The sequence below is a fragment of the Hyperoodon ampullatus genome (genome assembly GCF_949752795.1).
Source record: "Hyperoodon ampullatus genome assembly, chromosome: 9".
NCBI lineage: Eukaryota > Metazoa > Chordata > Mammalia > Artiodactyla > Ziphiidae > Hyperoodon > Hyperoodon ampullatus.
The window spans coordinates 93,119,731-93,142,080 of record NC_136922.1 but is presented as its reverse complement, the minus strand read 5'-3'; the positions used below and the strand labels follow the sequence as shown (position 1 = coordinate 93,142,080).

The 22,350-nt window shown below is 40.4% G+C and overlaps 1 protein-coding gene across 2 annotated transcripts in view; it reads left to right on the top strand.

Moving 5' to 3' along the window:
* The window catches only part of DGKI (diacylglycerol kinase iota), a gene marked incomplete at both ends in the record, with an annotated part of 451,691 nt that overhangs the window by 251,431 nt on the left and 177,910 nt on the right, over positions 1 to 22,350 (top strand). For both annotated transcript variants that reach the window (XM_079711562.1, XM_079711561.1), the window contains 4 exons: positions 10,386 to 10,499; positions 11,979 to 12,116; positions 15,091 to 15,169; positions 21,445 to 21,500. In XM_079711562.1, coding sequence (XP_079567688.1) covers positions 10,386 to 10,499; positions 11,979 to 12,116; positions 15,091 to 15,169; positions 21,445 to 21,500 — 387 coding nt within the window. The remainder of the gene's footprint in view (positions 1 to 10,385; positions 10,500 to 11,978; positions 12,117 to 15,090; positions 15,170 to 21,444; positions 21,501 to 22,350) is intronic.

Below are 22,350 nucleotides of genomic sequence, written 5' to 3'. Positions count from 1 at the left end.
AGAGAATCTAGTTCTCTCCCTTGTTTCTTCCATTTGTCTTTTGTTTTCCTTAAGACATTTCTCTTTCTTCATTCCCACCTCACAGTCTTTCCAATCCCCTCAAACCTCTGTCTCTCACGTGAATCCAAGCCCCTAAGGGTTAGGAGGGACTTGGTTATTGCCCTCAAGGATTCATACTTGATCTTCTAAATTAGATTTCCTTCTCTCCACTAGGCTATACCCTTTCCTGTTCCACAAAGTAAGGATGTGGTCACATCACTAGAATGAGGATTGTAGATGGCTAAATTATTTTTAAAACAGAAACTGACCTATTTCCATATATTCTTAATAATTGGTCACAACTATGGAGAAGTATGCGTACACAATTGAATTATGGCTTTTTTTTTTAACTGGTGGAAATAAAACTTAGAATATTGACTAACATGGGTTTGCCTTAAAGATCACAACTGGTTCCCTTTGTAGTCATTTTTGGAGAAAAGATGGAGTTGGGCTGAAGTTTAATATCACTGGTGTATTTTCCCCAGTTTGTCTCGTCTGTTTCTCAATTTGCCCTCTACTTATGTTGCTATATTTAGCAAAGGCAAATAATTGAGAATCGTGACATTTAGATTTTGCTGTCCAGTGTCTTTTCTTCTGTATTTGGAGTCTGATCTCATAGGATTTTATGATGAACTATCTTTGGCTTTTCTCTAATCTTCCTAATTAGAATGTTTTATTCTCAAAGGCAGCCACGGAATCTTCTAATTTTATCTCTCACAGCACGTGAACACTTAATGCAGCACTGGATACACATTATATACTAATAAACACAACCAGAAAAAAATGAAACAGTGATTGCACTGGTCCTTTAAGATTTTCTGCGGAGAGGAAAACATTTTTCAGTTGGGAAAGTAATGTTTACTATTCTTGGAGACTCTAATACACATGATTAGCTTATAAAATTCGTCATAAAGTCTTAAAGAAGCCAAACCTATTTCACTTTGTTTAACCCAGTGTTTTCCAAAATTATTTGACTACGGGGATATGCCTGGTGTCTTGAATTCAGAGTCCTTCCTCTTTCTTGACTTTTAAGTGATTGTTACCTCAAATCCACATCAGTTGCCTGTTCCATCTCCATATCTTGGGCTTCATCCTGGATTGGCTGTTCCACGTTCCAAACTTCCCCATTATCCACTGCACCTCCCATCACCTCTCTCTGCCTCACTGCTTTCTTCTTCCTTTCCTCTACTCAGCAGATATGTGTAGGAAGCACTGTTCTAAGTTATGTGGTATTGAGGTATTCTCTGCAGTTAGGAAAGTGTTTGGAAACATGGGAATTCAAAGCATAAAGGACAAAGAAGAGAGCCAAGTCCAGACACCTGTGAAACATTTATAATTAAGGAGTCAGAGCTGAATTTCAAAAGGAAAGTGGAAAGATAGAAGCAGAAGGACCACCAGTAGTCTATTCTGTCAAGAAAAAAAATAAATAAATAAACCAAAAGGAGTTTCAAGACAGAGGCAGTGATTACATTCTTGAGAAGAGACTGAGGAATTACTGTGGATTTGGAGACTAGGAAGTAACTGGTTGTTTTCAAGAAATAGTTTCAAGAGAGTGTCTGGGACAAAACCAGAATGAGAGAGACTTGGTACCTCTCTAATGGGTCCTAATGACCAGATCAAATCACAGTGTTGAATTTCTATACTCTCTGATGCCATTAATGTCACTACTTGACATGCAGACTACCTTGTTCCCCAGCTTTTCTAGCATCTCTACTTTAAATAGACCATATTAACGGGTATTCCACAAGGCTAAATGTAACTTTTCATTTATATTATAAGCACTTTTTCTTCTTTGGTACCTTATCCGTGATCCTAACTTCAATTTTCACATCCTTCTACATAACTCACAACCGCACTAGACGTTTATACGTGGGTCCCTTACAACAGCCATGAAAAGTAGTGTATTTCCCCTAGAACTGATGCATACTTTTGAACTAATTATTTTTGTCAGTGGTAACCTCTGTAGTCCAGTCATGCAGAATCAAAACTTTGCATATCTTATACCTTATGTAAAACCAGGTTTTATTTTATTTTACCTTGTTAGATGTTTTGTAAAAGATATATGGGGTTTATGAAATGTTTATCAAGGTACGTGATTGACATTTTTATCAGTTTCAAATATGAAACTTTAAATTTTGAGTGTTTATATAAAGAAGAGGCATCCTGATGGATGCATGAAGAAAAGCTGTTGGCTTGAGGCAAGTGAAGTGTCGGGTATATATTTGACATAAGGTGCTCACCCTTTATTTAGTGAGTGTATCTGTCCCTGTAGAGGCTGTCAGAATTCTGTCAGTGACAAGGTTCCAGGAGGAATCAGATATGGAATATTTTTGGTGGGTTAGGACGAGGATATGTTAACCCTCAATCACATTAGTGTGTGTACAAGGTCTTATTAAATATATAGACATGTTGCATTAATTTGGAGAAAAGTTATTTGGTTTCAGTATGAGTTACTTTAATTTTATCCGGGTAAAAAGTGTAAGGAGGCAGATACTGCAGTTGGAGGAGGAAGAGGTGCTTTGGAAGGTTCCTTAACTTCTTCTAAGACATTCTAAATCTGAAAAGGGATACGTTTGGATCCCTAAGGGTCTTCACAGCTGTAGCATTATGTTAGTATAGACCATTGTTGTTCAAGAGAACTATAATGCAAGCCGCATTTTTACATTTTAAGTTTTCTAGAAGGCACTTAAAACTAAGAAGAAGCGGGTTAAATTAATTTTATAATATATTTTATTTAACCCACTATATCCAAGATATTATTATTTCAACATGCAATTAGTATAAAGTCATCAGTAGGATATTTTATGCTCAATTTGGACTGTCTTCAGAATCTAGTATATATTTTAAATTTACAGCACCTCCGGTTGAGATCAGCCATGTTCAAGCAGTCCGTCACCACACAAGGCCAGTGACGGCTGTAGAGGAAGGTGGCCCAGGTGTGGTCTCTTTGTAAGTGGTTTGCATAATCCTGAGATTGTCACATAGTTGCAGGTTTCAAATGGGCTGGTCCCGTCTTTGATCTCTAGGGTGAGAGAAAACTAACTCAGAATGATCTCAAACCTTCATGTTTTTAAACTAGAAACAGCCTCTCTTTGGTCACGGGGTAAATTTGTATTCTGCCCTCTCCTCGGCCACATCTCCACCCAGCCAGTTTCCCATGGCTGCCACCTTGGTTAAATATCGAGGAGTGCGTGAACTGAGACAGTAGGGTCACAGGTCCCTTCCCCTCATTATGGATCCTTAAGGTGAAACATGATCCCTCCTTACTCACCCTTGGCCTTGATGAACTGGGCTGGATCCAAAGGTCCACCCTTAACCCTGGTAACGTCTTTCCAAAGGGCTGGGATTAAATGGACTTGAGCCACACGCTTTATGCTTATTTCTGATTCCGCTGGCTTCCCTAGATGAGGATACATCCTACACAGTAGGCACCCCCATGCCCCAACTCACTACAGCCGGAGCAGGGAAGAAAGGATTGTTATTCCCCTTTAATTGACGGGGCCAGCAGGTGGTTCCACACGCCTCTTCTCCCTCAGCACCCTGACGTCCCAGCCTCTCTTGAAGAATTGAAGAAGAGCTTGGTACACCCTCAGTGGTCCTTGCCGATGAGAGGATGGATAGCCTAAATCTACATTCTGTTTCAAAAAAAGCTCATACCTTGACTATTATCTCGATTTTAAACATTTCTTTTAACACAGAGTGACTTTGTAAACTGTTGAGTGCAAATATGAAAATATCGAAAGGAAGAATCATTGTGTACATGTAAGAAAGGGAACCCAGTTGTCAAATGCTGCGTTTTGATGATCTTTCTGGGCGCAGAAATGTTGCCCTCATTCTCCTTTGATTTCTCCGTGTGGGTATCCCTCACTTTTCTGCCTGCAGATGATATGAGGAAAGGCAACTGCGCATCTGCTTCGTTCAGAGAAAATGTCAATTCACGGCCCTCTCCACCCCTCAGCCAACGCTAATGTTAGCATATTGCCAAATGAAAAAGTTCCATGTGCACTTGGGAAATATTCAGTGATGGTTACAGCTGAACAGGGCCAGGGGGTGGCAGCATCAGGCAGCTGCTGCGGCTGCAGGTCTGGCTGGGCTGTTCTGCTCAGGGCCGAAGCCCAGCACCCTGGTGTTCTAGCCTCGTCAGCCCTGCATTTCCTAACACAAAGGCAGAAAGGAACTCTGCCACCTGGAAAATGATCTTGCCCAATCCAGATAGTTTTCTTCAGTTGTGATGGGAAAGATGCAAAGCGGTGTGTGTTGCAATTAATTAAGTTTAATTGAAGGGGTGCTGGTCAAGCTGGTGGAGAGGATTTGGGGTAATGCGAAAGCCCCAGCAAACACAGTCGCTGCCCACGAACCTGCAGTCTGGACTTGCAGCAGGAGCACGGTCCTGGGAAGGGAGAGCCTCCGATAACAGATTTGGACCTTAAGACTTTTGCATAGTTTTGCTGTCATAGGGGCAAGTACATGGATTATTACTCAAGATCTTTTATGTCTCCTGCTATTGTAGGTGTATTTGTTCCATATTCTCTCCCTCCCTTCCTCCCCCTCCCTCCCTCCCTCCCTCCCTTCCTCCCCCTCCCTCCCTCCCTCCCTCCCTTCCTCTCCCTCCCTCCCTCCCTCCCTCCCCTCTCTCTCTCCCTCCCTCCCCCTCCCTCCCTCCCTCCCCCTCCCTCCCTCCCTCCCTTCCTCTCCCTCCCTCCCTCCCTCCCCCTCCCTCCCTCCCTTCCTCCCCCTCCCTCCCTCCCTCCCTCCCTTCCTCTCCCTCCCTCCCCCTCCCTCCCTCCCTTCCTCCCCCTCCCTCCCTCCCTCCCTCCCTTCCTCTCCCTCCCTCCCCCTCCCTCCCTCCCTCCCTCCCCCTCCCTCCCTCCCTCCCTCCCTCCCCCTCTCTCTCTCCCTTCCTCCCCCTCCCTCCCTCCCTCCCTCCCCCTCTCTCCCTCCCTCCCCCTCTCTCCCTCCCTCCCTCCCTCCCCCTCCCTCCCCCTCCCTCCCTCCCCCTCCCTTCCTCCCTCCCTCCCTCCCCCTCTCTCTCTCCCTTCCTCCCCCTCCCTCCCTCCCTCCCCCCCCCTCTCTCCCTCCCTCCCCCTCTCTCCCTCCCTCCCTCCCTCCCTCCCTCCCCCTCTCTCCCTCCCTCCCCCTCTCTCCCTCCCTCCCTCCCCCTCTCTCCCTCCCTCCCTTCCTCCCTCCCTCCCCCTCCCTCCCTTCCTCCCTCCCTCCCTCTCTCCCTCCCTCCCCCTCTCTCCCTCCCTCCCTCCCCTCCCCTCCCTCCCTTCCTCCCTCCCCCTCCCTCCCCCTCCCTCCCTCCCTCCCTCCCTTCCTCCCCCTCCCTCCCTCCCTCCCTCCTTTTTATGCTGCAGTGCAGCTTGGCTTTTACTGTTTGTGATAGTCTGTGAAAGAGAGATTTTTGTGACTTGATGGCAGTCAAAGGTGGGAGTGATTTGTGAACTTTGAGACTCAACTTTTCTTTAAGTGGAGAGACAGGAAGAGGGCATTTTGCTTCTAGGAAACTGGACCTTTATGGATGAAATAAAGAAAGAGGAAGAAAAATATACTTAATCATAGCAGTTAATGTTAATTTAGCATTTCCTATTTGTCAGGCACATGCTAAGCAATGTCTCCATGTTATTTAGTTGGTAAAATACCCCTATGAGGCAGGTACTGTTATCCCTTTTTACATAGGAGGGAACTTAGATTAAGTGACTTACTGGCTGTGTGACTTTCAGTAGGTGATGGAGCCAGGCTTCAGATGCAGCTGGGCTCCTTCCAACTCTGTGCCTTCCCTGCACGCCTAAGTTATGTTGCCTTCTGAGGAAGCTGGTTGTTGGGCAGTGATGATGTAGCTCTTGGATGAGAACAGCTATTCAGGCGTTGTGCAAAGGGGAGATACGGGCCCACTTCAGCCAAAGAACTGTTAGCCTAACATGGATTGTACATGAGGGAATTTCAAGACAAAAAATCTCTGCTGTGAAAGGCAGGAGACATTTGATGACTCCAAGCGTTGTGTCATGATGAAATACTAAGATTATCTGCTTGTATTCAGGGGAAAATTAAATAGTTGATTAACTGGCTATTGGAAAAAGAAGATAGAATCTATTTATGCATTTTTTAAAATCAAATCAATTGAGAAGAAAGGGGAAATCAAAGGGTCCAGAGGGCTCATGGCATTTTGTGTGGAACCACACCACAGTCATGTGGATTCTTGGCAACCTTCTCAGAAAACAAAAACAAAAACAGAAACAGGAACAGCGCTTAAGGTTTGAATGAGGACAATTATACTGATCAAAGGACTATTAGAAGACACCTTATCAATTCGTGGAAGTTATGGGACACTTATTTCAAAGTTATTTGAAAATTATTTGTGTTTCATGGGCTGTCAATTATTCCTCTAACCTTTCCATCCATCTTACTATTAGCGTTCTTCCTGGGATTTAGAATTTCTCTCTGCAGGCTCGTGTTCAGAGGAAGTTGTTTTGCTGTGTATGATTTTTCCTTTTTCTTTTTTTTTTTTTTAACATCTTCATTGGAGTATAATTGCTTTACAGTGGTGTGTTAGTTTCTGCTTTATAACAAAGTGAATCAGCTATACATATACATATATCCCCTTATCTCCTCCCTCTTGTGTCTCCTTCCCACCCTCCCTATCCCACCCCTCTAGGTGGTCACACAGCACCGAGCTGATCTCCCTGTGCTATGCAGCTGCTTCCCACTGGCTATCTATTTTACATTTAGTAGTGTATATATGTCCATGCCACTCTCTCACTTCATCCCAGCTTACCCTTCCCCCTCCCCGTGTCCTCAAGTCCATTCTCTGCTTCTGCATCTTTATTCCTGTCTTGCCCCTAGGTTCTTCAGAACCTTTTTTTTTTTTTTTTAGATTCCATATATATGTGTTAGGATATGGTATTTATTTGTCTCTTTCTGACTTACTTCACTCTGTATGACCGATCCTAGGTCCATCCACCTCACTACAAATAACTCAATTTTGTTTCTTTTTATGGCTGAGTAATATTTCATTGTATATATAAGCCACATCTTCTTTATCCATTCATCTGTCGATGGGCATTTAGGTTGCTTCCACATCCTGGCTATTGTAAATAGTGCTGCAATGAACATTGTGGTACATGACTCTTTTTGAATTATGGTTTTCTCAGGGTATATGCCCAGTAGGGGGATTGCTGGGTCGTATGGTAGTTCTATTTTTATGATTTTTCCTTTTTTTTCTCTGCCTCCTTTTACTAATCCTTTCTAGTAGTTTGAATGGTTTCCAGGATCCTGAGAGTAGAGTCGGATTTTCTTTAAGTGGCTAAGGCTCCCATCCTGTGGCCACGTCAGGGGTGTTTCAGGTGTGTCATTGAGCTCGTGGGAATTTGGATGCACTGTTAGAGAGAGGCTGTGTGCCTCGAGCCTTAAGGCATCCCAACTTTCTATGGGTTATGGTCTCAGGCAGTGATAAGAGAGGCACCCTCTCTTCTTGGCCTCTTTTCTGCTGACCAGTGGGGAGCCTGGTTCATACACAGCCTCCTACCAGCCAGGGGTGAACTTTTATTCCTCCTAATCAGACAGAAGCCAAACTCCTGGTTTCCTCTGCTTGTCATTTTGTGCTTCATTTGTTTCTGGCCCATGAAGACTTTTTGTTTCCTCCTATGTTTGTGTCTAGAGTGAAATGGGGTGTTGAAAGTGTGAACTCATAGCATTATCTTTACTCAGAAAAGATAGACCTATTTCAAATAAACATAACAAAAATCTACCTAAAGGTAAATGGACTGACTTGTGAGTATAAATCATAAAGGGAGGTCTGTATGATCATCTCTCAGAAGTGTTAAAGAGACTGCCTTCTTTTCCCTGCTCTGTATGGGATATTGAATTGGTTTCTAGTAAGTTCCACCACATTTCTGAGACTCTGTTTCTACTCAGGGCTGTCTACAGCTGCAGCCAGTGATCCCAGTTTGTTGGGATTTCTGAGTTTTCACATCCTTTTTAATGACTTTTAAATCCCCTTCTTGTAGCTTATTAGAAGTATCTGCTTTTACTGTGTCTAGTTTGTGCTTTTAGCAGCTCAGGAGCAATATCCAACATAGTCATCAGCACTACTTTAGCATCTGGCATTTTTTTCCTTTACTTCAGTTAGCAAGTTTAGTGAGTATTGTGTGTAAGGGAAGAGCTAAAGAAGTGCTGGCTGGAAATCTAAGGACTTGTCTAGGAGCAAATCGCCCAGTTTGGGGAAAAGGGGGGGATTTTGGACACTAGTGTCGATCTGGATTTTTAGTTTACCACTTTGGATGAACATAGTGGTATCCCTTTCTAGAAGGTAAAGACAGTTTTAGATTTCTTGCCAGATGGGCAAGTTTGACATCCTGGGAAGTACTCATCTTGGAGGAGAAAGGATTTTAGATGCAAGTCAACCGACCTGGCATGACTCCAACTCTGCCACTTTTGATTATTTTGTCTTGAGCAAATAACATGACCTCTGTGTACCTCAGTTAATAAATCTGCAAATTAACTGAATTTGACTAAGCAATTTCCAAGATTTCCCCAGTGTTCCACAGGTTCCCAAGGTACATGCCATGGTCTCAGGGATGTTCAGGCCACATCTAGAGCTGGGTTTAGTTCTTTACTGAAAGGTCCCCTGCACCAGAGTGGCTAAGAGGTTGGCCTTTGGTGTGTGGCAAACCTAGCTTTGAATGTCACCTCTACCTCGCAAATGATTAAGGAGGTCACTAAACCTTCCAAGTCTTGGTTTCCTTATCTACAAAATGGAGACAAAAATTATATCTATTGTAGAGAGTTGTTTTGAAGCTTAATAAGATAATTCAGTAGAAAAATTTGCTTAGGGACTAGCACATAGAAAGCAATCAGTATGCTTTTCTTTTTGTTAATTGTAAACTCCTTGAGAGCAGGCATTCTGCCTTACCTATCTTAGTGTAGTTCATTTACCTTTTTATTTCAATTACTTAGTTCCATGTTTTATATGCAGTAGTGTTCAATAAATGCACAAAGTACAATTTTTAAAAAATTAAAAAAAATAATTCTCATATAAATTTAGAATGAATACATGTTAAAAATTTATTTAGCTTTTTAATAAAGGAATCAGCAAGATAATACAAGAAGAGAAAAATGATTATGTAGTTTATGCCAAAATAATTTTTCTAAATTTGAGACAAAATTAGTTGATGCCCTATGGGGGAATAGAACCATAACCTTTAAAGTGATCTCTTCTTGACATTTGTATCTCTACAGGACAGAAATCCTCAAGTTAACCGACAATCGTAAAGTTCTTAGATAAGCCTGTGACACTACTCTAGAATGACATTGTGAGGATATGCAAGTTTCTTTTTGGTATTTCCAAGTTTGGGGTAATTTTTCTAAATAGTTATAATAAGACTAAACCCAAAGTATTATTTATCTTAGAAGAAGATTAAACAGGAATATGATTCTAGTATATAAGTATCTATTTTCTGCCTAAACTTATAATAAGTACTAAGTTCATCCATAATTATGCTTTCATAATGTTTCATTAAGGGGAATGTAGGGATATTTAGGAAAGCACGACTGATTTCTAAGATAACATGGAGAGTAACCAGTTAATAAGTGCTTACATGGGCCATGCACCATAATGAGGGTTTTATATACGTTTTAGTTTAATCTATAAACAGTCTTGTGAGGTAGGCATTATATCTCCATTTTGAAAATCAGATAAATGAATCTGTGAGGTTAAATAACTTAATCAAGATAACAAAGCCAATATGAGCCAGAATTGAGATTTAATCTGATTCTGAGTCTTACATTTCCTGCAGTGCCCTATGTATATACCTCCCTAAATTGTGAACTCTCCTGAATTTTAAAGTATATCTCTAGTTAACATATAGATGAATAGGTCTAGTTTTGCTTATATGATACAGCATATACAAAATGGTTCTTTTTCCTATAAGAGACTTGCCATTTTGAAAACTGCTTGAGATAAGTGGTCTTTCAGTTCCCTGGTCACTGGATTAAATCATGCATGTTTTGGGCTTCTGTGGTGGCGCAGTGGTTGAGAGTCCGCCTGCTAATGCAGGGGACACGGGTTCGTGCCCCGGTCCGGGAAGATCCCACATGCCGTGGAGCGGCTGGGCCCGTGAGCCATGGCCGCTGAGCCTGCGCATCCGGAGCCTGTGCTCCGCAACGGGAGAGGCCGCAACAGTGAGAGGCCCGCGTACTGCAAAAAAGAAAAAAAAAAAAACCATGCATGTTTTAAAGAAAAGTAGACTATTCTATTTGCTCCTTTTAAAGGCTCCTGTTCTCAGGTTGTCGTCTTTGTAACTTATCTATCTTTCTTATATCTCTTCTGGTCCCCAAAATGTCTGTAGGTGGGCTGGATCCTTTCCATTCTGGATGAACTGCAGCTGACCCCTCAGCCTCCGGTTGGGGTCCTTCCTCTGGGGACTGGGAACGACCTGGCTCGAACTCTCAACTGGGGAGGGGTAAGAACTGCCCTCAGGGGCTGCCCATGTCATCCAGCAACAGATCCCCAAACCCACAGATGCTCAAGTGGAAGGGGCCTATGCTACTCTTGTTCAAGGAACAAGTTAGAGTTGAGAATCAAGGTCCCCATGAACCATGGTTTTATCTGGTGACTTCTTCAGTTTAAACTTATAGTCAGCTAGAGAAGAAGGGAACATTTTATATTTTAAAAAAATGGGAGTTAGTACACAGGCCTGAGGCTTTTTGAGGTACCCACTAAAGACAGAGGGTGGGTTGGCCTCAGATCCTCATGTTAAACAATCACAGAGACTTGAATTGCTCCTGACCCCCAGTCCTCTCCAGAAGAGTGAGTCTGGTTCAGATTTACAATCCTTACTTTGGAAGAGTTATGGCTTTGTTTGAGCATTTAGTTTTCTGGTCAGTGTCGTCATGATTTTATACAGGTTATACAGGTAACCAACTGTTGGTTATACAGGTAACCAACTGTCCTCTTCAACATGGAGCCAATTCAGGAAAGCTTGTTGAAAGTAGTTTACCTGTCACTAACCAGCCATTTTATCATCATCATCGTCATTATTTTTATAGTACTAAGAAAATAAGAAAGTACAATATGCTAACGTATGCTGCCCCACCAGCTTTTTATATGCTCATATGAGACCATTGCCTGGGCTGGGCTCCATGAAAATTATCTTCAGATATTAGCAGATGTTAATCTGGCTTTTGGGTGCACTCACCTCACACAGGTGATAATTATGTCCGGATATTAGCAGATATTTATTTGGCCTTGGATGAATTAACCTCCCATCGGTCTTTTTTTTTTAAGTAAGCATAGTATAAATAATAAATATATTTACATGAAGCAGCTAAATGTATTATTGGTATTAATTCCTCTTATCCAAATCAATGACTTGACTGCCCTTAATAATCGTCCTGTCAGTAATGTGTGCTCAAGAATTAAGTAGCTAGCTCCCTAGCAGGGCTATTCCTCAGTCAGACTTGCCCTAGGTCCTGGAAGGAATTGTGTCCTAGTACAAGGTCAGGGAGAGGTGAGTGAAATGGAATGTCAGTGGAAGAAGTTGTCTAGCCGATGTCACCTTGATTCTTTTCCCACTTTTCCACATACACTTGTTCTGTGTATCCTCCAAATTCCTCTAGTAGGAGGCCTGGGGCGACCTGTTTTCACTCTGATAAAAACAGCCATCCAGCATGGATCTCAAAAGCCTGCCGGTGGCTATTGGTTCCTGGTGCTGGCAAAAGTCATTCCTCAGCTCAAACGAGCTAGAGTTAGTATTTCTGTGCACATTACCCATGCCTATTGTCTTAAATTCTAAGTACCTCGAGGAACACAGTTTACTCTCCCAGCCTTGCTAATTGCAAAATAAACAGCTGTAGAAAAAGGACTCTGCCTTGCATGAAATACCTTTGGCTGTACTGTTCCCTACTCCAGACAGCAATGTGTATGCTCTTTGATTCCTTAGGGCTACACTGATGAACCTGTTTCTAAGATCCTTTGCCAAGTAGAAGATGGGACAATTGTACAGCTAGATCGCTGGAACCTCCATGTGGAAAGAAACCCAGACTTGCCTCCAGAAGAACTTGAAGATGGCGTGTGTAAGGTTAGAGAGTTCTTCCCTTCAGCAGAAAGCTAACCCTGGAGTATCTGCCTGAGTCACAGGAAATACGTTCCTGGCTGGAGGGTCATGTGCTGATTCCTCCCTATGAGATGACAGGACGGTGTTTGAGTTGACGGCTCCTAGGGCTATGAGTATAACACTTCCTGATGATTCTGCCCCGTAGACTTCTAAAGACCAAGATTTCCTACCTACTTCCATAGCGCAGGGAGCTGTTCTCTGTCCTCAAATTCCACACCAGAAAGAAATATATCAGTTTTCTAATCTTTCAAATTCATTGCAAACTCTTAACCTATGAGAAATTTTTAAAAATCGTATGATCTGAAGCATTAGACACAGCGTCTTTCAATAGAAAGATAAATGCCTGAGATTTCTGGTCTGATAGCAAATATTTCAATTTCATCACTTGATTGGGACATCAAGATGCCTAAATAAATGTTTGACTTAGTGTTTTTCCTTCAGTGATTGAACTTGTATCTCAACCCAAGACAAACCAAGGGACATAATTGTAAAAATGCTACTATAGAGCTTCAGGGGAACATTTGGCTTTAAGTTCTGCCCTCAATCTCAGATAAATTTGATAGGTTTCTGAGTAAACACTTGCTTTCTATTACTTTCCACTTTTCTTCTATAACAGTGTTTTCAAATTTTTGTTGTGTAAGAATATCCAGGTATGCCTATAAAATGCAGATTACAAGGTCCTATTCCCAATGATTCTGATTAAGTACATGCAGGGTGAAGGCCCAGGCATCTGTACTTAAACAGCATCCCTGCTATATTGGACTGTGCCATTGATTGAGGCCAAGATTTCATGGTGGTTTCAGCCTTAAAATCCGACATCATTTTAGACCAAATCAATGCACCTTTATTGATTAGTACCATGATCCTGACCAATTGTGATAGATGCTCAAGTTACTTATTTGGCTAAAATTGGTTAAAACATGTTTTGTCTTACCTGCATGGTTTTTTCACCTAAACTATGATCCAGAAACTATAAGGTTTTTAGTAGATATCATGATTGCTCAGTTGATCTTGAGTTCATAACATCACGATGTTGTTTAAACAAGTGCCATCTTGGGATATAATACTTCTTCCTAATGTATTTGACTTACAGAAATTGGATAGAAAACAGCTAAAGTACAAAGAAGTGTACCATATGGAAATGTTATGGACCTATCCCCACTCAACTTGGAATGGTTAGAACATCAATAGCAATCTCTATTTAATTCTCTTCCCAATAGCTTAAGAAATGGAAAGACTGCTTGGTGCAGCCTGGGAACATTAATCCAGATAATTAAAGGGTTTTGAAAGTGGATTTTTGAGGAGATGTGTAGGAAATCAGGGCAATTTTTCCTGGAAAATATGAATAAGAACTTAATAACAGACTAAATTGTGATGTTATTTAGGAGATGGTGACCAGATGTTCTCCTGAGTTATCAGTGGATGCTAAGACATGGGTTAGCATTGTAGCCAAAAGAGCATAAATGGTAGAAATGAACATATCTGCGCTTTTGGCAGGATCGCCAACCCTTGCTGTCATTACTAAGGACTTGTATTTTGTTTCAGTGCAGGAACTGGACATTCTCATATTTGAAGCCAGGAGAGTGAGACATGTTTTGGCAATGTTCTATGTGTTTAGTTTCTCTCCCTATTCTCCAGTCGGTTGTAATCACTTCTAAGGGCTGATCTGACCTCTGAATCAGTACAAGCTCTGACTCGGTGTTCCATCGAAGGGTCCATCCTTTATTTCAATTTCTCTCTTTCTGCATTAATATCTCTCTTGCTCTCCCTCTGACTCTTCCTCTCATTTCATTTTTCTCTTAACGGGACACGATTATTGCTCTAGTCAAACAGAAAATCTTACTGATCAAGGGGCATATGAAACCCTGTAATAAACTTACTTTTGAAATCTTGAGGCCAAACACTTATTTCTAATAGAAGAGAAGTGCATTTCTATCTGGAGGATAAACCTGATAATTATCTGGAAACATTATCTAGGCTGAGATAAAATTACCTCTCCATTTACTTTTAACGTTTATCTTTCATTCTGAGTTGCAGAAGGAAAAGTGTAAGAACCACCATTTGCCTTCTAGCATTTTCCACATGCTTTTCTAACTGTTCTAACATTAAACTGAAGCCTTCAAATCATATCAGCTTTGTAGTTTTAATGCAGGACTTTAGGCTGCATAGTTTGTTCTTTCCTTTACTCAGCTTGTAGCAGTAACAGCCAGGGACCCAGAGGACTCTGGGAAGGAAAGCTAAGGCTTGTATGTGTATCCATGTGTCTGCATTGCATATTTCACAGTCATGTTAAAGATAAGAGTTTATAGACTAAATAGGAATCTGAATACTGATAAATACACACACACATATATATTTTTATTTTTATTTTTCCTCTAGGTTGAGAATAGCTGAATGGCTCCCACTGACTTATTGCTTGCATGACTTTTGTCAAAAAAAATTTTTTTTTGGAAAATAAGTGAAGGGTAAACAAATGTTATTCATTTTAAGTTGCAGTATTAATATGCTGAACATAAATTCTTGAAAAAACTTGCATCCACTGATTAAGAAGGTTAGACACGATCCTTACAATTGAATTTACTTGCTAAGTTTGCTTGTTGAATCATCCTTTGTAACTATTACAAATGTGCATTCCTCAGCTTATGAGGTTCTCTTATTACAGTATCCACAAGAATGGTTCTCATTGAATAATTTGTATTTGTATCCCTTTTTTCCTAAACTATTTAAAATTCTTAGGAGTATCCTTTGAGTTGAGCTTTCACTAAAGAATTAATTCAAAAATCCCTTGTTCCTTCTACATAGGCACCCCTGCCTTGAGTTTTAATTGATCGTTCTCCCAGGGACTTGCCCCAGAGACAAGTGTCTGGCTTCAGGTTTTATTTTCCTCTTTTTGCCTGGTCACACACAACTTCAGTTCTGCCTTTGTTCATCATTGCAGCTTCCTCTGAATGTTTTCAATAATTACTTCAGCCTCGGATTTGATGCCCACGTCACACTGGAGTTCCATGAATCCAGAGGTGAGGACAACGTCCCATTTCCATCTCCCAGGGAGGAAGTTTCCAGCAGGTGTTTTGCATGTTCTGTTTTGTTCGCATATCACTTAAATGTTGACAGTGTGTCTAATGCTGTTCCATTTGAACCTTCATGTTGACCCTGGGAGCTAGACAAGATAGGAACTTACTACAGATGTTACTTTGAGACCTCATTGTTTAGGGTCTCAAAGATGGTAAAGGTCAGGACCAGATGTTTGCTCCGGGACTCAGGCCTCCTAATCTTTAGGTTTGACTAGAAACTTTGAAGCTAGTGAACTACTAAGAAGTGATAAAAAGAGAGTCTTTCACTAAAGTCATTAGAATACTTACAGCTTCTCAAACCACCAATTATTAAAGTTCAGGACTTTATAACCAAGGTCATTGAAATCTTGTAGCCAAACGTAAAAGTCTTTCCTATGTGCACTAAAGAGACAACAGGCACCTTAGAACAGTACGGGGGCTGGCTATAGGTGGTTTAGGTTGAAAGAAAAGGGCTTGACGGTGATTGGATTAGGCATGGAAGGTGCTTGGAATCTCCACTGGGCAAGGTAGTATGAATGAGGGCTGGTGGTCATTTAAGTACTAGAAGAGATGGAATCGAGATTTGGGGAAGCAAAATAACTTTTGAAAGAGAAATAAGATGAAATAATGACAAGTTAAATATTTCATCAAAATTTTCTTATGTCATTCAGAACTGAGAAAGTTTAGGATTTTGGCTTATGCTTTGAAGCCTCAATCTCTTGCTTTCTTGGTCTCTCGTAATCTCTTTCTCTCTCTTAAACGCTCTTGTACAATACGTCTATGTCTCTGCCTGTACCTAGTCCCTTGTGAATATGGTAACATGTAACCAAAATAATGCTTGGCTGCAGGTATAAGTAATTTGTGAGATCAAAGTCATAATGAAGGATTATTTTACTTTTCCTCTAGATTCTGCAAGAGCCTCTAAGCTTTTAACTCATAGAATTTGAAATGCAGAGTACAAAAGGCTAAAGTTCAACTGTTCAGATTCCAGTAATAATGCAGAGAAAATTCTGATAACACTTTTATATACTAAAGATCAGGAATGGGGCTATAGGATTAAGGCCGTTAGAAGACAAAATAAAAGTAGAGTATAAACCTGTAATTCTCTTACTGAATTCAGCAATTTTGTTAGACTTTGCATTCCTGGTTTCATGAGGCTTTGAGGGTTAAATGCTGAGCCACATAGAAGCAATACGGATTAAAGAAAGAGTCATAGTTTTCTCTGATTAACCAGAAAATCACAGATAGAAAGGTTGGTTGACAACAGAACCATAAATATCAAATACCCGAATCAGAAACACCGACACGCTCCGCACCTCCCTGCTCTAGACAGTTCTCGGAGATTAGATGTTCAGAGGGTCCTACGTTAGGGCTGGCATTTATAACCTGCTGCCTTTCCTAATTTAAGGAGAGTAGATTTGGGGAAGTAACTGGAGATTTCTTTCTCCATTTCTTACCCCATTTATTTCTCATATTCTTTGGGAGACTCTGGATCTGGGCTTCCTAATAAAATCTTTACATTTCTTAACAGTACTTGTAAAGTAGTACAATTGTCACCAATGCATGAACCTCCAAATTAGACATCCTGCCATGAAAAGAGGCCTAAATGAGTAAGTGGTGGACAGAGAGCTCATTCAAGGGAGCCTAATATTTTGTCTTATTAATCTGAAAGTTATCCTAATGATATGTTTCCTTGTACTGTGGTGAAACTTTGGTGCCTCAGAATGAGAGGGCAGCAAAGAGAGACCTCACAGTGGAAAGACCAGGCTTAGAAAGAATTCTTGTGGGAAAGTGATATTTTTCTTTTCTTTTAAACTATGGAACTATTTCATTTTAGAGAGGAACATGCAAATTGTGGTGTATATGTATGTCTACATCATTTTATATGTGTGATTATAAAATAATTGGTTGAAAGATGCCAAGAGTTAATACTTTACTTTGAAAACTTTATTGCCGAGGCTTAGTGTAAGTGCTTTCCTGCAATCGGAAAAGGAATTGCAAACATTTTCCCTGCAGGTAAGCCAAGGCCCTTGAGGAAAAACAGCCACTGAAGAGCTGGATAAGGGAGGATTGCTCTTGACTGAGGGTAACACATACCATACTTATGGAGAGGATATTGAGATGGTACACAATAAATATGCACAAACTATTGGAACCAGATTTGGTTGATATGCCTAGACCAGAGGTGTGGACTTCTTAGTATCTGTTAGTCTATTCTTTTTGCGTTAAGTTAAAAAAAAATCATTATTTATGATGAAAGGTATAATTACTCAAGCTATTATTATTATTATTATTATTATTTACTGTTTTCCGTTTATTTGGATTTTCCCCGTATTTTTACCTGGATAGTCAAGAAATCTCAAGCTCAGCTGCAGAAAGAAGAGAAAGATAGCAGGCCGCATTTTCAGTAGGGGCATAGTACTTACTTTGTTGGTAGGTTGTGTCAGTGGATGTTCTCAGGCCACGCAAACCATAGTTGAGACTTCAAACTGTTCTCAAATACAGCTGCTCAGGGACTGAGAGTTCATGACAAAACTTGTATCATTTGCCATCAAATACTTGCAGAGTGATTCAAAGCCCCATAAGAGCCATTACCAAAAAACAAACAAAAAAGAGCCTGCATAGAATAACTGATTAGTTATTAGTCCAAAAATACAATACATTGGGAATTACGCTAATCCATTTACATGCAATGGGTAGTAAAAACAAGTCTCACTAAAGCAGAATCTTAAAAAATTTAATTGCAGAAACAATTTTTGGCATAGATGTGAAATAACCCATCAAATTGACATGGGACAAATGCAGACTTTTGCCTTACTATTGATACTTATATTGTATTTCTTTCGAAGGGACAATTAAAATGACATTTATTTTGAGACAGTTTATTAGTGGCATTACTGTGTAAATGCCTTTAGAATTACCAGTAAAAAGTCAAGCAAGGAGTAAAGATAGTCTTAACATTTTGATTGACTTAACATTTTATATATAAAGAATTCAAACATGAATAATTTCATCAGATAGAAGGTATACTTAATTTGATTGGAAAACAAAAGCTTTTTTATTCTCATAGTGGCTAAGCCATGTGTGGCTGAACTGTTGCATTTCAGAACATGCAATTGTTTGGAACAGAATTGAGAGTTTTAATAGGATTGGTCATTTAATTGTCAGTTGGAGTCTTGCCCAGTGCTTTAATCACTACTGCATTATGACAGTGCTTGAGGAAGTACATTGAAAATATTCCAATCTATTAACATAGTCATGTTAACAATGATTATGGTTATCAGGTAGCAAAGCAAGGTCTCACTTTGCCAGCTGCGTGAATTAGATTGTCATTTTGGGGGGGACATGAAGGATATTAAACACATCAAACTTTTAGTCTGAGATTGGATGCTAAAGTTGTACTGCCTCATTGAAGTTACTTCTTATTCAGAGGAGTTGAGCCTATGCTACAAGGTCAAGGAAATACAAATATGACTCTAGACGAGGCAGTTTTTAAATCTGATTTAGGATTTGCTATTTTCACCGAATATACAGAGACATGCAGATCAGCATGTTTCAAAGGATTATGAATGTTTCATGATTCATATGGAGAACTGACAGATTTCTTTAAAAAGGTGTTATTTTCAGTGGCTTGCCAAATTTGATCATCACCGTCACTGCAAAGGACACACTGCCAGGCTCTTGCCCAGGTAGTAAGACTTAGGCACAGTTTGCCCTTGAGAAACTCTCACTGTCCAAGGTTCTCTGTAACCTTCTTTTCCATCTTGAACCTCAACATGGCATCTAATCATCATTCAAGACTCAAGTGTACTTGCCTCTGGAACATTTTTATGATCATTCCCTTTATGTGTGACTCCTACTTTGTCTTATAGAGACATCTTTCTATGGCATATACAAAAAGACATTTTATTTTTCATTTTCAGACCTGTCTCCCCCACTCTAAACAACATGAGGGCAAAAGACTATGTCTTATTTACTTTTATATTCCTTGTGCCAAGTCCAGTGGCTGTCTCAATGTTTGTTACAGGAACGGAATGTTTAATTGGAGGATGGGCCCGTATATAAAAGATAAATAGGGCTTCCCTGGTGGCACAATGGTTGAGAGTCCACCTGCCGATGCAGGGGACATGGGTTCATACCCCGGTCTGGGAGGATCCCACATGCCGTGAGCCATGACCGCTGAGCCTGCGCGCCCGGAGCCTGTGCCCCGCAACGGGAGAGGCCACAACAGTGAGAGGCCCGCGTACAGCAAAAAAAAAAAAAAAAAAAAAAAGATAAATAAAAGTAGAAGGGAATATAAAGTAAGGGTAAGATTAGTTGTCCAGGCAGTGTATAATGTAGGAGTTTGGTAGGGACTGTTGGCAGGACAAAGGTATCAGGGGAAAGTTTCCAGAAAGGGTAGGAGGGGGTATAGTGGGAAATAAAGAAGGAGTTTGTTATAGACAAGAAGTAAAGTGGGCAAGGTCATTTCAGACAGGAAGGAAAATGAGTCTGTGATAAAGATATGGGTTAGGTGACCAACTAATACATAGTGTAAGATTTTTGCAATGGTGTTAGAAACATGAAGATAGTGTTGATAAAAATATTTGTCCTTAATGGGAGATGACATTGGAAGGAGAGATTTTTATAATATATACAATTTGAATTGAAGGTGGCACTGTTACTGTGGGCATAGATTTTAGAGTCATTTATATATACATAACTGACGTCTTAAGATTGAGTAGATATCCAATGCAGAGAATTTGGAAGATGTGTGTTATGTGAGATTCAAATCACTTACTGATTTTTATAAACATAGTGTTGAACTTATATTTACTCCCTAACAGGCAAGACCAATTTCAGAAAAAAGTAGGGTTTAGGATTCCATTCTAATGGCACATACGTTATTGTGTTGTATACAAAGATAGGATTAATATATTAAACTATTGGAATGGATTATACCCAGGGTCTGATCACTATTATAAATGGATTACATACAGAGCCAAATCATTTAGATGATGAGATTTAGGAAGTATGAGCTAATGAGATTTAGATGAGATTTTTGGATTTTGAGTTGATGCTGTAATGGAGATGAGACCTTTGGGGACCTGGGAGGGAGTGAATGTGTTTTTCATATGTGAAGGATGTGAATCATGGGGTCCAGAAGGTAGACGATGGTAGGTAGAATTTTGGTCTCCATGACCTTTGCCATCTGGTGTCATGCTTGCCATTCAAAGATAGGTTTGGGACTTGGAGACTTCCAGCTAGTCAGCCAGCTGTCTGATGAGAAATGACTTGGAGACAGACCCACCCCTAAGAAGGGATTAATGATCGTATGGGACAAAATAGCAGAAAGCAAATATTTACAGTGGGTTCCTTTGGAATGTCTTGGAGTTTTATTAGAAAGAATGTAAGGAAATAGTATTTCATTTGGGGGTTTTATAATCCATTGAATTCATGTGAACATTTTCCAATGCAAATTGTCGTCTAATCGTTTTATGGTCCTCAACCTATATCACATTCAGGAACAAACTCAAAATTAAACCATTTCAGTCAGAGCTTTTGTTGTCCTATGCCCTGGGTCTATTCTGCAGGTCATCTGTATATATCTATATCTATATCTATATCTATATAGATATTTATATAACTTCACTAAATCAAATGATGTTTCAAGGCCTGTCACAAACAACAGTACAGATGGTAGTTAGGAGTTTTTGCAAAATATGTAAGCAAATTCTCTATTAATTATATCCAAATTCCCCATAGTTAATTAAATTTGAAACTGCATAGATAGTTTATGGGAGCCATGTCCTATGGAGGTCACAGCAAATAATTGACCCTCCGCCTCCTCCCCCTTCCTCTTTCTTCTATCACCCCTGCACTGCATCCCTGCCACCTCTCTATTTTGAATAGAGTCCAGAGTGTTTCAGCCCTTAGTGTGCCTGTGAATTACCTGGAGAGCTTGTTAAAGCAGATGCCTAGGCCCCAGCCCCCAGACGTTCTAATTCAGTAGGTTCAGGGTAGAGCCTAATAATTTGCGTATCTAGCAGTCTCCCAGTTGATGCTGCCACTGATGCCAGTTTGGGGCTACACTTTGCAGCACTGGACAACCATGCCAACTGCCTGTAGCTAAGGGAACGATGATGATGAAGCTGTTGGGTCCTCGGGATGGGGAGGGAGAGGGAGGAAGTAGCGGTGCTAATCTAACTCACTACCTTTGATCAAGTCTCTATAACAAAACTACCTTTTCCCTTTTACAGAAGCAAATCCAGAGAAATTCAACAGTCGTTTTCGAAATAAAATGTTCTATGCAGGGGTAAGTACATATTTCATTTTTTGATGATTACGTATTATTAATACTAATTCACTCATGGTAATAAAGATGCTAACTCTACTCTGCTAATAATTACACACACATCTCAGATGTTTACATGTGTGTCTATAGATGGTTAATGTTTCATGTCTTGGTTTAAGAATGAAAGTAAGTATGTATTTCTTAAGTTAGTTGGCAGAGAGTTCATCATCGTTGAACTTAAAAGCCCTGAAAGTTGTACTGAGGGGATGGTATTCAAGGAGTGGTGTGAAAAGCAAACATCAAAGCCAATCTAGAGAATGAGGAAGTTAGGCAGACTGAAAGATGTATGGCATGTCTGGGGTTAGAATGTAGTTTTCATAGGGGTACCTATGAACTGACATTTGGATGAGAAATTGACAGAATATGGGAAGGTTTTCATGGAAGCATAGATGAGATTAAAGGGGCCCCCTTCTATTTCCTTCTCCTCCTACTCAGGGACATCCTTGGGTGTGAATGGCTGGAAAGAAGAAAAAGCGGCCTCTAAAATATTGATTTTAAAAAGTGTGGCTTAAATTTTACCACTGGATAGAGGGAATTGAAGTAAAACAGGGTGAAATAAGACATTCTCAGTGGCAAGTTAAAGATTGTATCAGCAACTAATGGACAAATAGGAAGATTAGGAAAGGTAGTCAGATCTCCAAACTGACCCTTGAAATTACCTACATTTTCTCTCTGCTACTGTGATCTTAAATTTTATTATAGGTTACATTTTTTTTTTTTTTCTGCGGTATGCGGGCCTCTCACTGTTGTGGCCTCTCCTGTTGGGGAGCACAGTCTCCGGACGCGCAGGCTCAGCGGCCATGGCTCACGG